Raw genomic sequence first — 17,974 nt, 5'->3', positions numbered from 1 at the left:
TAATCAAATCTTTCCATCTCTGAAAAACCACTCCAACAATTTCTGTATCAATTTTATTTATACCGCTGTCTAATCAATTTTATTTTTAATATTAATTTATATACATCATATGTCATGTAGTTTTTGAATTCAAATGATTTTTATAACATCATATGTCGATAGGAGAACTCAAAATATGACCATGGCATAAGCTAGTCCGGTTTTCTGACTTGATCCCTAGGCACTCGTTTGTGACTTGGCTTGCCCTGAAAGGGTGTCTGAATACTAAAGAAAAACTTATGAAGTGGGGAGTTGTTCAGAATAGCATTTGCCCTTTATGTTGAGCACTTGTTCTTTGACTGCAGGTTTTCAGCGAGTGTATGGGATAAAACTCTTATTGCTATGGGTATGATGAGACAAAGGTTTAGGTGGAGAAGAGAGGTTAGTGATTTGGTTAGAAGCAGTGGCGGAACCAGAAAATTTTTCCAGCCCGGGCTAAACGATATTTAATTAATAAATGTATAAATATTATTTGTATAAGATTTATATTAATAAAAAATAATTGCAATCATTACAATAATCTCTAATCACTGCGATGTATTTGCATTCTTCGCGTCAGTATAGTTTGAAAGCATTGTAAACAGACTAGTTATAAATTCTCACAAAAATAACATGTCTTTTTTTTTTGTTCGGAAATTGAGTTCGAACTATCTTCTTTACCACAAGAGTTGACGTTTTTTGGCGTCTTAATAACAAATTTATCTATAATCTAAATTGATTAATTTTCATAAGTTTTCATCAAGTTCTATTTTAAAATATTCTCGAAAACATCCAACCAACGAAATTATAGGATAGAATAAAATGACAATAATTCTAAAAATACTTGTAGTATTCTAATTAATAATTTGACTTTGATTTTTCATGACTAAAATCGATATAAATAATCTAAAACTATAATTTAATATAGTTATCATATAAAAATACAAATATATAAACTAAATCAATTTTTACAATATAATTTAAAAAGGGAAAAAAATTTCTTAAAATTTAAGGTGGATTGATTTTGGTGGAGAAACAATTAGAAAATTGTACGAATTAATAATTTACGAGTGAAGAAATTAGATATATTTAGGTTAAAATTTTTAAAAATAAATTAGAAAAATTGAGAATTAAACTAGAAAATTTGGTTAAACTTTTAATTAAATTTGAAAATTATTGGTTGGATACGGAATTTGAAAATTTTAATCCTCTTTGTGGGTTATTATGCTGAAAACGGGACTGTTTTACTCTCATTTACCAAAACAGCAGAAGCTAAAGATGGGCTAATTGGCCCTTTTATAAGTAAACGATGGGCCTATTTAGCCCTCCTTCTAAAGTAAAATTAGGGCAACACTATATCCTATTCTTTCTTTATCCTCTTTAGCCACAGAAGTTGGTTCATAGCCTGCAGCCATGGCTGAAACATAGAAGCTTTATGCCGACGTTCATCACTTACATATCAGATTTTTTATTTTCCGATGGCAGCTCGGGCTCAAGCCTACCCGAGCCTGAACGTGGTTCCGCCCCTGGTTAGAAGAACCAAAGGTAAATATGCGTTATCCAGAGCCAGGAAACTGTGGTTCAATGCTGCTGTTTACCACATATGGATTGCCAGAAATGATGTTGTTTTCAACCAGAAGATTCAGAATGAAGACCAGGTCTTTAGTAGAATTGTGAATGATGTTAGTAGCAGAATCTGCTAGGCTTTTTGTTGTAAGCTGTTTGTTTGGCCTCTGGTTTAGAGACCTCTTTTTGCGCTTAGGGCTTCTGTAGGCTTAGCCAGCCTGAGCTTTTTTGTTTGTCTCCAGCCCATGGAGAGTGTTGTTTCTGGGCCGTTTTTTCAGCATTAATAAAATTGCTGCTTTTGGTGATTGACCAAAAAAAAAATATGACCATGGCAAATTAATTAGATACATCTGTTGGTGTAATGTAATCGTTTTATAACATTTTTTTTAAATTGGTCGTTGCTACTTATTTTATTAAATCAATAAAATATTATTGTTAAAAAATGATAACCATAAAAAATTATTGTCAAAAAAATATAATTTAATATTAAATTCAGCCTTAATGGCTTAAAAATATCATTTTTTTATGTTTGAATTTCTAATCAAACTTTTCATAATCACTTTATTTAACTCGTTTTAGAGGCATGTGTAAATTATAGCCAATTAAAAAAATTAGTTTTTTTTATTAATATGGAAACCACTAAAGGATCTAAATTTGACAAAAAAATTTGATTATTTTTGAAATTGATTACAGTTGACACAAACAATTACAAAACAGGATAAACGAGATGATTTTAAAAGATTTGATAAAGTGGTCTCAAAAAGAATGTTTGACATTTTTAAGACATTAAATTTGAATTTTAACATGAGATATAATTTTATAATAAAAATCGTTTTTCCGAGGAACAGTCAGGTGAGAGCAGACTATTCTCGCCTGACTGTTTCTCGAAAAAACGAGGAGCAAATCTGCTCCTCCAAGAAGCTGCTACTCCTACCATGAGAAGAGGAGCAACACCTTCTCATCTCAGGTAAGGAGGAGGATTTCCTCCTCGTTGTTGTCTGAGAATCGGAAAAAAACTAAAAACTAAATTAAAAATATAAATAGATTTTATTTTATATAAAGGGCATTTATTTTGTGTTTTAATAAATTATTGATAATTGATACACATTAAATAAAAAAATTATTGTTTGTTGATTTTTTTTTAAAAAGGTGTTTTTATAAAATAAATATTTAATTAGAATATAGGTGAAAAATATCATTTTGAACAATAAAAAGAGGTCAATTTATTTTTTAGATAGAAATGAAATATAAAAACGAAAAAGAGGATAAAATTGAACTTCTTTTTGGATAATAGTATAAAAATAAAATAGGCATAAGGTGGGGAATTTTTAAATAATTAATCCTTATAATAATCTCTGGTTGGAAAAAAAATCCTGGTTAATAGTAAGAAAGAAGTGAGAAATGTTAATTAATTTTCCCACCCAAAATAACAATAAAATCAACAGCTGAAATATAAAACCCTTAAATAAATATTTTCCCTCTATTCTTCAACAAAATCAAAAACCAAAACCACCCCATCTCTCCCTTCGCTTCTCTAGATCACCACCACCTTGTTTTTTTTCACCATAACCGCCACTCTTTACTTTTTCACACACTCATTTTCAATTTTTTTCAATTACATTTGCTCAATTGCAAATACCCAATATTTAGTTTATTTATTTTCCGGGATTTTAATGGTGACTGGTGGCGGGTCCCAGCAGGAAGATGGTGCTAGGAGCACGGCGGCGGCCGTGTCTAGAGGAGGCGGAGGCACCACCAGGTCATGGGGGAATAATAATAACAATAACAATACAACAACAACTGCGTCCGGTGGCGGTCAATCGATGTCAACGAGTGGCAGCGTTGGGTCACCTTCTAGCAGGAGTGAACAAGCCATGGCTACACCTGCTGCTAGTGACACCACTTTTCTTAGGTTAAACCATCTCGATATTCACGCTGATGACGCCGCCACTGCTCAGGATGCTGTTGGGTTAGTCTAATTCTTTAACTAATGCTCAATTTTGATTCTGGGTTTTTGTTTAATTGAGTGTTAAAATGTGTAGTTAATTGAGTTAACTGTTAATTGTGTGAATTGTTATGTTTAGCTGCTGATTATGAATTGTGGTTTGATTTGTTAATAATTGTGAGTTCAGCTAATGTTCGCATTGTATGTCGCCCAATCGGGTGTAGCTCAATTGAAACTAATGTCGATGACTGTGAGTTCGCGGTTCCTGTTATAGTTGTAGCCAAAGATTTACTTGAAATGATGTAGTGTGTTAATTGAACATGAAGGGTGTAATATAGAGTGATTTTCTTTAGAGTGATTTTCTTTATTTCTATGTCTTGATTAAACTGGTCACTTTCTTCGTAAAATAGTGGCAAGAAGAAAAAGAGAGGTCAACGGGCAACTGGAGCTGATAAGAGTAATAGAGGACTCCGCCAATTTAGTATGAAAGGTAATTGGCGTTCCCTCCCTATTATTCACTATCAGAAGAAAATCTTGTGGCGGTTGTAGCTGTTACATGGTTTGCTTCACTAAGATGGGCAGTGTGATGTAGACAAAACTTAGTTTATGATTTAACTAAGTATATTATGTTGTGTTCAGTGTGTGAAAAAGTGGAAAGTAAAGGAACGACGACTTACAATGAGGTCAGTTGGTTTCTGAATTCATTGTTTCATTACTTTTTTCGTGATTGGATGTGAGTATCTTTGTGAAAAAAGTTATTCCTACATGCAGACAACATAATTATTTTAAGTTTAACCCTAGTTTTTTCATTGAATTAGTGTCCCTGTAATATGTCAACTGCCGCACATCTCATGGTTTACTGTCGTTCCTATTCCATTACCATATACAGTTATTATACATTATAACATTTACTCTACGATATACAAGGCCAAAAGTATCAGTGTGTAAATGCCTTATAACTAAAAGTATCCTGTAGGACGTTGTACTAACATCACTGAAGCCTAGTCATTTAAAACTACATTCACAAGTTAATATCACCTAGTGATTATATCAAGTAGATAAATTTTGAAGCTTATTCATCCATTATCGTCATTGTGTTTGAAGGTACTTTTGGTATTTGTCCAAAATGTTAAGGTTCTTTTACCAGACATCCTGTTTTAGCTGTGATACATAGCCATTCTTTGCAGGCTTGGCATTTGAGCTTGTGGCCCTGGGTGTTTTAGAAATTAAATTCCATGAAAATAGTGTAGGGTTTTAGTTTGTTGCTCTCAGACTTTGGGGACACATGTTTTTAGAATTTCATCTATTAGATTATAAAATTTAATGATATTTAAGACCAAGAGCTAATGTTGTTTAGGGTAATGCTGCTGTCAACAACTCCGTCCCAATCCAACTGTGAAGACTGAAGGAGGTTTAGGCTGGGAAACCAACTGTGCTTGTTATACACCAGACCTCTAGTCACTTAGATTTTTCTTTTGCATAGCTTTTACGTCACACATATTAATCTTCCTGTTTCTGTCATTTTGGAGTAATTGTACCATGTTGATCTCAATGTGTTGGTGTTGTTTTATGTTTTTATTGTGCATCCTTTTGGCTGGTTTTTATTTTATCTAATGTAAATTGCTTTGCTTAAAATGCTGTATCTAAGAATCAGCACTATACATGTAAACTGTCTGATTGATGTGCCTCCCCCATTTTCTTAATCCCACCCTCAACTATTTTATTAGTAGTGTATTGCTGTATCTGAGAGTTTGAAGCATTTTTTAGGTGGCAGATGAACTAGTTGCAGAGTTTGCTGACCCTGGCAATGGCAATGGCGTTTCATCTCCGGATCAGGTATCGGTCTTTAACTGAATTGAAATAATATATTTGGTCCATTCTCCTGCTTTTATTCCTTGATCTTTGAGGAAAATGTCAAATTAATTGATGCATGCCTGCTTTGCCTTTTTTCAAGCAGCACCAGTTTGATGAGAAAAACATACGGCGGAGGGTTTATGATGCCCTGAATGTACTTATGGCATTAGATATCATATCTAAAGATAAGAAGGAAATACAGTGGAAAGGTCTTCCACGAACGAGCTTGAGTGATATTGAAGAATTAAAGGTACTTAATGCATCTTATCTTGTATGTCAATAGAAGTCCTTTTATGAGTTTGGTGGATCTGATTCTGAGGTGCTTAAAAACTCCATTAACATAATACAGGGTGAGCGTCTTGGATTGAGAAATAGAATTGAGAAAAAAGCTGCCTATTTGCATGAATTGGAAGAACAAGTAAGAATAGCATTAGAAGTTTTCTTATGGTTTGAACGTGAAGTTGGTTTTTCATGTGCTTGGTCTGGACTCTTGTTTAAATTTATCGGTTGTTTAGACTCTGTTCACCAACTTTCTGTCTCTTTTTGAAGTACGTAGGTCTTCAGAACCTGATACAAAGAAATGAGCTATTATACAACTCAGGGAATGCTCCCAGTGGGGGTGTGTCCTTACCTTTTATTCTGGTGCAGGTAAAATTTTGTTTCAGCTTTTCCGGTGTATCAATTTCTGTTAATATAATGGTAGTTAAAGCTTTCAGCTTGCATTCAAAAGCTTGCTAGTTGTCGAATTGAGAGTCGCCACTTCTATAGAAGTACAGAATGATAGATCTATCTCCAAGCGGCTACATTTTACATCCTATTTTTGTTACGGTCAAAGTAGGATTATGTTGTCTTTTAATATCATTGTGGTGCTAATGTAACCCAAGCTAAAAAAGGTGGGAGGCATTATTAATGTAGCTTAGTTTTACTGGATGTTTTTAGGGTGAGGGAAAGTTTTCAAGTATTTTGTTCGATGCAAATGGTAAAAATGAGACCTCGTATTTTATAGTTGTTCACTAACTCTTCAGCAGAAGAGTTTACATGCGCTGTTGCCTTGAAATACTCAAAGACATGTTCAGGATCATATAATTTTAAAAGCTCCTTCCTGAAACACTGACTAATAGAGGATTTTGTGGATTGGGTAGGCTGAGGGTTTAACAGCCAAGATTTAGACATTTGGTAATCTAAGGAGATTACTCTGACTGACCAATGCAGCTTTTACATCGAGTAGGAGAGATTGGAGGAAACTTATGAATTATGTCCCAAAATAACGTCTATTTGTAGGAGGTGAGTGTACAAAGTACATTTGGGGAGCTAGCTGCGAAGTTTTTGCAATAGAACTTTATAGAGTTAGAGACTTAGGCTTTGGACCCTTGTTTCATGGTATTTAACCTTGTCTGTTTCTTTGTTTGAACCATATGCATTTTCCTTATTCTAAATTCAGGTATATTATAGAAATATCTGTGAACTTGCAAGTAATTCTAGTCCATTACTTCTAGACATATGTGGTTTGGGACTGGAAGTTGTTTAGAAGATGTCTGCTGTGTCATCTGGAGATGAAATTAAATAAACTAAAGATGTTATGCTTGGAAAGTTTCTGTTTGCCATCTTAATTATAATTCTGAATTGTAGTTATCCGAGTTGATTTCTTCTGATGATCTATTTTTCCCTTTACCTTTTGGAAACTGTAGACACGTCCGCATGCAACTGTTGAAGTGGAAATATCAGAAGATATGCAGATGGTTCATTTCGATTTTAATAGGTAAAGACTACTGTAAGCTTGTACTCACTAATATGCAGATAATGTTTTAGTGTGTGTCATGTAATTTACTAATTATCGGGTCACTCATAATAATATAATCAGCTTATATAATCTAGCGGTATGCATCAAATTGCCTAGAGGCTAGAAAATAGTCTCAGAATCGTATTTTTTGAAATGTTCAGTGTGCTTATCATCATCGACTGTTAACTAGCTTTTCCATTTCTAGCACCCCTTTCGAGCTGCACGATGATAATTATGTTCTCAAGGCAATGAAATTTTGTGAGGGACCACCGGATAGTAACAATGCAGCACCCAATCTAATTACTGATGGAGGTGAAAGCTCTAGCATGCCCCTTGTATACCAACAACAAATTCTTTCTCCAGGAACCAACACACCTAGTAGACCGCCCACCTCACCACCTATTCCGGGTATAATAAAAGCGCGTGTGAAGCACGAACACTGATAAAAACGTCAAAGCTTGATCATCTTACCTTGGGCAACGATCTCAGCTGTGTCTGTAAATTATGTAAAGTAGATTGCAGGAGGTAGGAATGTCCCTATACTTGGTCACCTGTTGATTTTACCGTCACCTGAAGGAATTGAGGTAACAAGAAGATCAGTCCCTTTTTGCTTAGCGACTTATTTTGAATATTTTAATTCTGCCGGGTTCTCAGGTTTAGATCCGCAATTAGCTTTTGTAATTGTTTAATTTTTTTTTCATTTTGCCTTATTGTAGCTAGAAAATGTAGTATGTTAATTAGTTCATATTAGGCTACAGGGGGACTGTCCAGCTGCACACAGAATCATAGAATTAAGTGGATATTTGATGTTCCTTGAATTGCAAGTTACATTTATACCATTGCTGTTCACTGTCAAAATTAGTTGTAGTTTCACCTAAATTGGAGATCAATCATTGATTCTTCCCTAAAAATTAAAAATACACTCCAACCTCTTTGAATCGAAAAAAATTGTAAAAATCAAAATTTATTGAACTGATTAAATTGTAAAAATCGGCAGGCTCTTACTTTACTTGAGAATGTAATCTATTTACTAACTTGCAATCTATTTGAAAACCGTTTGATAATTAAATTTTTATGTGTCTAAATTTTATATATATTAGTTGAATTTTAAATTGGTATATGGCTCAAGTTTGAAGCTTTAGTGGTTGATAATAGGCATTAATAATGTTGCTAGAATTATTTTCCTTTCTTGTTCATTCCATCATCTGCTGGTTGTTCCCCTCCCATTATGGCGGTACTGTGTTGTCCTTAGCAGCATTTATTATGATTTTATTTGTATTATGTTAATGTTGGGTTCCTAGGAAATAATAAGTGAGAATCGGCAATTTTTTCCCAATTTAACTCATCATTGTTTAATTAAATATATTGTTGAATCAATATTTAAAAGTTTAATGATGCCAAAGCGTTTCGACTTTTTACAAATTTGTCTGAAGTTTTTTAAATTTATAAATATATCTCAATTCAAATTGATAATTTTATTATAGTGTTATCTAAATTATATCAATATTTCATTTCAATATACTCATTTGCATTTTTTTTATTTATTCTAAACTCCAAAATTGCTTCTTTTAGGTTTCAATCACCGAAAATAAATATTTTTAATTAATTTTTTTTTTCTGATTCAATAAATTAAGAGTTAAATTTTACAATTTTGAAAGATGGAGTTTGATAATTAAAGAGTTAATATAAAATTTCAACTAAAAATTATGACAACTAAATTAATCGAACAAAATGAGTATACTTGTAACAAAATTATCAAATTAAAGCCTTAAATAAATTTATAAAAAGTCAAAAAATTTGATATTTTTGGCACTACTAATTTTTTTTTTCTTCTAACGTGTCACATTTAAATGCATTTAATTGTTAGGATAGAACATATAAATTTGTTTAATATAATATAAATAGACTTATGAAAACCTATGGTTCAAACATTATTAGAAATTTACTTTAATTATGAAGTTTTTAACATGAAAGACTAATATTTTTTTATATTTAAATAAATTGAATGTATTTTATTTATTTAGAATTTATCTATATTAAATTTAAGGCAAAGTGAATTTATCCAAATACCACTTTAGTGTTTTTTTAAATATACAACGGTCTTTAAATTTGCCGGTTTAGTTCACTGGCTTTTCGATTTTCGCCAAACAGATAAAACTTAAAAATTGCGGTATTTTTTACAAATATATTGAAATTGTAGGCAGATAAATTTATTTTTCCTGAATTTAAACATAATGAATTTTGTGTGATTTAATTTATTGAAAATAGTGACTTGTCGTTTAAGAAAAGTGACATTAGCCTTTAGGGTGTAGTAAAGGGTGGAGAAAGAGATAAGACGATGAATGAATAAGGTGATAAGGTGCCGTTGAGAAGCAAAGGTGTGGTAATATGATTTGACCTTCTTATGGAATCCCATATGCACAGCCTCCCGCTTCACGTGGTAGTTGAATTTAAGTGGCGTATGGTTGTTTTGTTTGTTTCATAAGATCGCAGATCATCTTCTCATTATATAAGGGCTAGGGGCTAGGGCTAGCTCTGGTTATGTTCATTGTTCAACATATATATCTGTTTGTGCACAGCATTTATCTGCATTTGCACCTGCACATCAATCTCACCCAAATGGTGTAGTGTAGATAAGATGTGCAGTTGCTATCTGCAAGACAAATGCCACCTTGCATGTAATGATGTATTTTAATTCTAATTCTATTTCTTATGTTTATGGATGATTTGGCAGCCGAAGTTTATATAAGAATTTTTCTCATTCTTTCTTCTGCTTCTAAGAAACGTCTGAAAAGCTGCAGTATCCGTGAGATTGCCGAGAAGCCCTCAGTTTAAGAGGTTTGGTGTGGGTGACATGGCATCAGCATCTAGTCCTGAGTTTGAGTTGCAAGGTTGCTGATGATCAGTAGCAAGATGGTGATTCTTTTTCCATATGGGCCAAACTGAGAAATTCTTAGGTGAATCTAATTCGTCACGTGGAATTATAAATCATCTATTTATCGTATGACACGTGGCAACAATAAACGTATTAACCAATCAATATAAATCACATTAATTCATATTAAAATTAGTGCGATATTTATTGATTGTTTAATATATTTAATGTTGCCACGTGTCAACAATAAATGGATTATTTATAATCTTACGTCGCAAAGTAGCTAGATTTATATAAGTATTTTTTAGCCAAATAACATGCAAATTATTTATTTCACTAGTCGTAAGCCCCGCGCATTTGCGCGGAATCAAATTTATATATAATTTAGAGTATGATGAAATTTTAAAAATATAAATAATTTCAAAAAATTAAAGCGTTGTAATTTGTAAACTAATAAATAATAATATTAAAATGCATGCGAATAATTTTAGTAATTAATTTTAAAATTAAAATATATTTCAATAACATTTTAATTTTTAAATTATATCCAATTGGAAAGTTTTTAAATTTTATTTTTATATCCAAACCTTTTAATTTTTTTATCAATTGTGACCAAAACGTTTATATAATTTCTTTTAGAAGTTAGACAAATTTTGCATATTTGGTCTAATTGATAAAATATATATATATTTGAATTTGAAAATGAAACTCAAATTTTTTGTTACAATTGCAAAAAAAATGATTTTATATTAGACGTAATTGTAAAAATTAAAAAAATTGGTTGTAATCAATATAAGATGTAAATATTTAGATTTAAAAAATAATAGGCTTTAACAAAACTTAAATGAGCTGTTAAATAATAGGCTTTAACAAAATAATAGATATTAACGTCTTTTAAAGAATTTTCAAATTAAAATATCAACTGATATAAAAGCTTTGTACTTTTTTTTACTGATTCCATAGTCTATTTATTAGATTTGTAAGGTTAAACATACCGACTACTTTCACCAAATTCTTTAGTAAGATTATACATACTAAAATTTATCTTTACATTAATTAAAAATTGTCCCATTTGTAAGGTTATACATAAAAAAAAACCATATAATATTTCATTACAAATCATCTATATTAAATAAATCAAAAGATCGTCAAAAAAAAATATTTATTTTTTAAATGAAGAACATATATCAAATAAATAATACTTTGTTAAGGTTAAATATTTGTCAACAAACTTACCAGTTTATCAATGAGAAAAAAATGGCAAGCCTTCATGGGAACAAATTCATTGTTCGACAACATTTGAAGTTTTAAAATACTACAATTACTTCATAATAATGTAGTAATAAAAAATTAAAATTTTAATCAGTAATTTATATAAAATAAGAAAAAGAAATAGAAATTTTTCATTTGTGTATATTATATTAAAGAACTAAAAGTGGAAAGAGTTCACTTGAAAATTATATTTTTTTATTTATTAATAGACTCAATTTATATCAGTTGTTAGTTGGGTTGAAAAATACATGCCTGATTAAGAAATGTTTTATTTTCAACTAATTCAATTCTTTGTCTGATTTGAAAGATACAGATTGTAATGAAAAAAAAATTAAGCAAGAAGAATTTTCTGCCGAATTCGTTTACATACCACATTCCCAAATCCCAAGCATGTATTTGTAGCAAGAAGAAATCAATTTACTCAAAATTATAGTCCGTGTATAAGTAATTAATGCGTGTAATAAAATAATAATACCTCATACATTTTAAGCTTTAGAATGAATCAAATTCCCAAAGAGCAAGCTTCCTCTATCCCCTACAAATAAAAATATAATTGCGCATTAGAGCATATACTCATATGACAATTGTTGAACATACAAACAATTCATATGGCAATTGTTTTTTAAATAAAAAAATCACACATATATAATGCACAAACTCAAGTTGTATCATTGCAGAATAAACAAAAGTTCTCGTCGTGACTTTTATAGATAATTGATAAAACAGTTTGATTGCAAAACGTAGTAATCTTAAATTGAGGAGGATAAATTTATAGAAGTATTAGCCTTAAAGATAAATATTACATTAAAAATTATTAAAAGTAATAAAATAAAATTAAGTTGTTTAAAAAAGATGGGAACTAATATAATTGCTCTATTTGGTGAGAATGAATGAGAGGCCTCCGTTGGTTCTCTCAATTATCTATATCTATCTATATCTATATCTATACTATATATAAAAGCACGGATGGGGGGGGGGGGACATGCAAATTTACGGAATAATTCTTTTTAATATATATTAAATAACGGTTTTATAGTCATTAACAAATTAATTATAATAATTAATTACTAAAAAATTATTATAATTAGAGTTTTAGTTAAAATAAAATTGTATCATGATAGAGGAATATTAATTGAGTATAGAAAAATTAGCTAATCTTTTCCAAATTAATAGGAATATCAATCTTTTAGTTTGACTACACTAGCAACACAATTAATATTATCCAAATCTTTATTAGTTATGTGTAAATTTACAAAAAAAAATAATTTGATTTTTTTAATTTTATTTTAAATTAATAATACATGAATTGACGAGTCATGTTACGAGCCACGTGCGTAGCACGCAAAGCGAGACTAGTATAATATAGGCCGAAGGTACAAAAAACCCCCCTGAACTTTTCAGAAAAGTGCAAGACAGCCCTTTTACTTTTTCCTGGCTCAAATCGACCCCTCAACTTTTTTTTTTGAACAAAAAACCCCTTCCGTCCCCTTTTCTCCGTTAGCTTGCTGACCTGGCCGTTAAACCCGTTACCCACTCAGCTCACCATTTATTTTTTGCTGACAGGGCATTAATTCATCAAAATATTACCGTTTGGTAATAAATGAAGAAAAACCGTTTTCCCCTAACCCATATCAAATCCCTAACTTTTCTGATCTCTTCTCTGATCTCAGTTTCTTCTTCCAAAAAAAATATAGAATCTGCAGTGAGTAGTTGAGTCAATTTGTTTAGGATTTTACTCTCTTTTTACCCTAAAAGTGGATTCCATTCATTATCATTTTGTAAGAAGAAACAGTTGAAGAATCTTGGTGACCCTACATGAAAGGTATGTACTTTTGTCACTTTGCTACTGATTAATGCATAAAGTAATGGGTTGGTGGTAATGCTTAAAATAATGCTTCATTATTTCGAAAAATGGACAACTAATTTAAAAAAAAAAAATAATTCATGGGTATTTGGGATTATGTACTGCTGATTTAGGGTTTTTTATTGAGTCTTGTCATTCTAATTAGAGCTTTGTAAAAATGTTCTGAAATTCAGTTAGGGTCTGTACAAGTCTGTGTATTTGATTTAGGGTTTGTTATACTATTTATGAAATTGATTTAGGGCTTTTAGGAAGCTTTATGGCTGTTGTGATTTGTGATATTGTGGTTTTGCAAATGTCTTATTTTCATTGCTTGGTTTATGTTCAGGATGGAGAAAATAATAGATGTTTGCTTTCATTTTGGGGGAACTTGGAGTAGCACTCCTTTTTTAAGCTACGTCGACGATGTACAGGAATTCTTTCCCAACTTTGATGCTGACTACCTGTCTCTTGATCACATTAGGGAAAGGTATCATAAGCATTTTGGATTCCCTAATGTGAGCAAGATTTTCTTTTGCATCAATGGAAGGCCCCTGGCAACCCACATGTTCCTGGCACAAACGGATGCAGACATTCTGAGGATAGTGAACAAGAAGGGTGATAGAATTAGGCTTGATGTTTACTCAGACCATGATGTGGACAGCCCTGTTTTTCTTACAGGTGTGCCTACACTGCCCTGGCATGATTCTCAAGGAGACAGTGAGCATATTGAAGTTTTTGAGGGAGATAAAGGGCCAACAGTTGATGTGGTAGTTGAAGGCCCAGGAGTTGATGTGGTAGATGAAGGCCCAGGAGTTGATGTGGTAGATCAAGGCCCAGGAGTTGATGAGGTACATAACAGCCCAAGAGTTGATGAGGCAATTATGGAGGCTGAAGATGGGCCAATGGAGGAGCCTGGTTTGCAGGGTGAGGCCCATTCTGAGAGTATTGAGGTTGAGGTTGAGGTTGAGGCTGACAGTATTGAGGTTGAGGCTGAGAATATTGAGGTTGAGGCTAATGTGGGGAATGATGCTGAGGGAGGATGTGAGTCTGAAAATGTAGAGGGGTCAGATATTGAGAGTTCAGATTCTGAGGGGGCAGATAATGAGGTTGAGGGTTCAGATAATCAGGTTGAGGGGTCAGATATTGATGTTGAGGGGTCAAATTCTAAATCTGATGAAGAGGGGTCAGATTCTGAATCTGTTGAAGAGGGGTCAGAGTCTGGTGGTTCAAAGGCAGAGGGTTCTAATGCTGCTTCTGGGTCCAAGGTAGAGAGTTCAGAGTCCAGTGGTTCTGAGGGGGATAAATCAGATGGAAATCAATCTACTTACTTTTCTGATTCTGATTTGGGTTCATATGAGGTAGGAGGCAGTGGTAGTGATGAAGGGACTGCAAAAAGAAGAAAAAGTGGCAAGAGGAAATACAGTCAGAAATCAACTTCTGATCTGGCTGTTGGCATGACATTCGCTGATGCAGTTGAGGTAAGGAAAGCCATAGCTGATGTGTCAGTGGCCAATGGAAAGCCAATTAAGTTTATTAAGAATGAACCCAATAGAGTTAGGGCAGGCTGTTTTCAAGAGAACTGTCCATTCTTGTTCTTTGCTGCTAGAGCCTCAAAGGATGAAAGAATGATGATTAGGACCCTAAATTTTACTCATAGATGTGGTAGGAAGTTTAAAAATAGGAGTGCAAGTGCTAGATTTGTGGCTGACAAGTTTGCAAAGAAATTAAAGCAAAACCCAGGCTTAAAAAGTAGAGAAATGAAGCAACAGTTGAAAGAAGATTTTAAGGTGAATGTGTCAATTTCCATATGCAAGAGGGCAAAGAAAAAAGTGTTGACGGAACTAAACTCCAATTACAAAGTTGAATTTGCAAGATTAGATGCTTATGCAGCTGAGATCAGAAGAACTAATCCTGGTAGTAGTGTTCAAGTTGAAGTCTGTCCAATTATGGAAAGAGAAGGCAGAAGAGTGTTTAGGAGGATGTTTATATGCTTTGAGGCTTGCAAGAGGGGATGGTTGAATGGCTGCAGACCCATCATAGGCATGGATGGCTGTTTTTTGAAAGGAGTGACCCAAGGTCAGCTACTATGTGTTGTTGGCAAGGATGGTAACAACCATATGTACCCAATTGCTTGGGCTATTGTGGATGTGGAGGACAAAGATAACTGGAGATGGTTCCTGGACTGTCTCATTTTTGCCCTGGACTTGAAGAATGGTGTTGGCCTGACAATAATCTCAGATATGCAGAAGGTCAGTGGTTCCCTTAAAGTTAATTTCCTTTTTGTGTTTTTTGTGTAATAACATAAGTTCAGGGGTTTTTTTAAACCAACTTAAAAAGTTCAGGGGTTTTTTTAAACCAACTAATAAAGTTCAGGGGTTTTTTTAAACCAACTTAAAAAGTTCAGGGGTTTTTTTAAAACCTAATAGAAACACAACTATTACCAATTTTAGCAACTTTAAACACAGTTTGATGAATTTATTGCAGGGGTTGGTGCCAGCTGCAAGTGAAGCACTTCCAGAGGCTGAGCACAGATTTTGTGCTAGACATGTATATGCCAATTGGAGTAAGGACTGGAGAGGTGGTGAATTGAAGGTGAAGTTTTGGTCCTGTGCTTGGAGCACTTATGAGGAAGAATTGATTGAAAACTTGAACAAGATGGCAGCTGACCATGGTGATCAAGCACCTCGTGACTTGCTCAAATACTTACCTAATAAGTGGTGTAAAGCTTACATCAGTGCCAGATGCAAATGTGACATGGTAGACAACAATGTATCAGAGACATTCAATTCTTGGGTGAATGAGTTTAGAGACAGACCAATTATCACACTCCTAGAAGAGATTAGAAAGAAGGTGATGACTAGGATAGCTGAGTACAAGAAGTTCACTTCCACATGGCAGGGGGACTTCTCCCCTGATTGCTTGGCTACCTTTGAGAGTAATTTCCTATTGAGCACAGACTGTGAGGTCATCTACAATGGGGATGATAGCTACGAGGTCAGTCATGGTGATGACCAACATACTGTGGTTGTGAAGCAAAAGGCTTGTACATGCAGGTTGTGGGATATTAGTGGGGTTCCATGTTCACACGCAATTGCAGCCATATACCATGCTGGTGGGAACCCATTGGAGTACATATGCAATTGCTTCAACAAGCGTATGTTTGAGAATGCATATCACTTTGCACTACAACCTGTTAGGGGAGTGAAGTTTTGGCACTGTGATCAATACCAGCCAATTGAACCCCCACCATTCAAGAAACCACCTGGCAGGCCAAAGAAGAATAGGGTCAGGGACAAAAGTGAGCCAAAGAAGAATACGGTTAGGGACAAAAGTGAGCCACAGAGGCCAACAACCTCTCAGAAGTTGGGGAGAGCAGGTGGTCGTGTTACATGTGGTCTATGTAAAGGGGTAGGCCACAACAAAAAAACCTGCAAAAACAAAAATGATAGTCCTTCTACTATGGAGAATGAGGGACCAGCAGCAGTAAGGGGGGGACCAGCAGTGGTGAGAGAGGAACCAGCAGTTGTGAGAGAGGGACCAACAATGGTAAGAGAGGGACCAGCAGTTGTGAGAGAGGGACCAGCACAACCTACTCATGTCAATGTTGGTACTGGAGGACCACCATTAACTCAAGAATCAACGGTATGTCATGTCATTTGCCTTTCTATTTTTTTGGTCAAGTGTTCCAAATTTAACCTAATGTTTTTTGCCTTTTGTAGAGCTTTCCAAAAACTTTCCAGGGAAATGCAAGGCAAAAACTGAAAGTGAGAAAAGCACTTGCTAGAGACTATGCAAAGAATATGGGCAAAGAACAGCTCAACAGTGGTGTTGGGGTGACTTATGATCCCCCAACTGGCAAGACTTCTTTTTTGGTAAGAATTCTTCCACTAGCTATGAGGGTTTTTTTTAAATCTAATAATAAAGTTCAGGGGTTTTTTTAAACCTAATAATAAAGGTAAGGGGTTTTTTTAAACCTAATAATAAAGTTCAGGGGTTTTTTTAAACCTAATAATAAAGTTCAGGGGTTTTTTTAAACATAATTTCCCTTTATTTTGCAGGGCTCAACCACTGCCTCCCAAGTTGTTGATCCTGGAAATGTGGCAGCTGCCCAACAACACACGGATGCGTGGTCCTTCAGGTATGCACTAAGGCAGAGGAACCCACTATTGGCTCCAACAAAAAGGACAAGTACAGAAGGGTTGAGGAAAATCAATTTTACTCCAGATGGTCAAGGTCCAGTGAATTTGCCTTTCAAAGATGTGACATACAAGGGAAATCCTGCTGTAACCTTAACCCAATTGCAGAGCCAAGCCAAAAAAAGGAAGACATCTACAAGGAATGAAGAAAGCAGTGAGCAGTTGCCACAATCCCAACCTATTATGACCAGAAGGAAGCAACAAGTTCAAGCAGAAAACACTGCATAGGGGCTGCCATTTTTTGTGAAATATTTTGGATACTGCATTTTGTAAAGGGCTAATCCTTAAGAAACAATCTTCATATAGTACAGGGTATACTATTTTTGTGCAGTATTTTTGTAAAGGGCTAAAAACTGTTCCTTTAGATAGCATTATGATATGATTACAAAAACAGCTATATGCTTATCAGGTTTAGTTATTTTGTAAAGGGCTAAAACTGCTCCTTTTGTTAAGGTTTTCCAGATTCTATAATATGGTATATCACTTAATGTTACTTGGTTTTACATGTTTTATTTGTTTATGTTCCTTAACTGTTTTATAGTACATTGCATATCAAAGATTACAATCACAATGACATATGTATTAACTAACCAAAGAAAAAAACACACAAATTACAATAACATTT

At 33.6% G+C, this 17,974-nt stretch overlaps 2 protein-coding genes across 3 annotated transcripts; both read left to right on the top strand.

Moving 5' to 3' along the window:
* The first annotated feature begins 3,020 nt into the window (after positions 1–3,020).
* Positions 3,021–8,002, top strand: LOC126676411 (transcription factor-like protein DPB). 2 transcript variants are annotated; one of them, XM_050370608.1, is made up of 9 exons: positions 3,021–3,553; positions 3,940–4,019; positions 4,169–4,212; positions 5,297–5,365; positions 5,484–5,633; positions 5,733–5,801; positions 5,933–6,031; positions 7,072–7,142; positions 7,369–8,002. In XM_050370608.1, exons 1-9 carry the CDS (start codon positions 3,258–3,260, stop codon positions 7,604–7,606), a joined length of 1,116 nt encoding a protein of 371 aa, XP_050226565.1. In that variant the 5' UTR covers positions 3,021–3,257; the 3' UTR covers positions 7,607–8,002. The 2 variants fall into 2 exon arrangements, with proteins under 2 accessions (XP_050226565.1, XP_050226566.1); XM_050370609.1 differs by having other exon boundaries at positions 3,023–3,553; positions 5,487–5,633.
* Positions 8,003–13,500: 5,498 nt separating this feature from the next.
* Positions 13,501–17,621, top strand: LOC126678495 (uncharacterized). The gene is made up of 4 exons (XM_050373390.1): positions 13,501–15,402; positions 15,638–16,795; positions 16,873–17,025; positions 17,212–17,621. Exons 1-4 carry the CDS (start codon positions 13,501–13,503, stop codon positions 17,575–17,577), a joined length of 3,579 nt encoding a protein of 1,192 aa, XP_050229347.1. The 3' UTR covers positions 17,578–17,621.
* The last annotated feature ends 353 nt before the right edge of the window (positions 17,622–17,974 follow it).

The sequence above is a fragment of the Mercurialis annua genome, linkage group LG4, assembly GCF_937616625.2.
Source record: "Mercurialis annua linkage group LG4, ddMerAnnu1.2, whole genome shotgun sequence".
In the NCBI taxonomy this organism is placed as follows: domain Eukaryota; kingdom Viridiplantae; phylum Streptophyta; class Magnoliopsida; order Malpighiales; family Euphorbiaceae; genus Mercurialis; species Mercurialis annua.
This window is presented reverse-complemented; position numbering and strand designations above follow the sequence as displayed.

What these genes read in the sequence shown, in the direction of transcription:
- LOC126676411 (XM_050370608.1), top strand. Translation starts at nt 3,258, where the DNA reads ATGGTGACTGGTGGCGGGTCCCAGCAGGAAGATGGTGCTAGGAGCACG. An exon ending in GAACGACGACTTACAATGAG is followed by an intron (nt 4,213 to 5,296) that starts GTCAGTTGGTTT and finishes AGCATTTTTTAG; the next exon opens with GTGGCAGATGAACTAGTTGC. An exon ending in TACCTTTTATTCTGGTGCAG is followed by an intron (nt 6,032 to 7,071) that starts GTAAAATTTTGT and finishes TGGAAACTGTAG; the next exon opens with ACACGTCCGCATGCAACTGT.
- LOC126678495 (XM_050373390.1), top strand. Translation starts at nt 13,501, where the DNA reads ATGGAGAAAATAATAGATGTTTGCTTTCATTTTGGGGGAACTTGGAGT. An exon ending in CATTAACTCAAGAATCAACG is followed by an intron (nt 16,796 to 16,872) that starts GTATGTCATGTC and finishes TGCCTTTTGTAG; the next exon opens with AGCTTTCCAAAAACTTTCCA. An exon ending in CTGGCAAGACTTCTTTTTTG is followed by an intron (nt 17,026 to 17,211) that starts GTAAGAATTCTT and finishes TTTATTTTGCAG; the next exon opens with GGCTCAACCACTGCCTCCCA.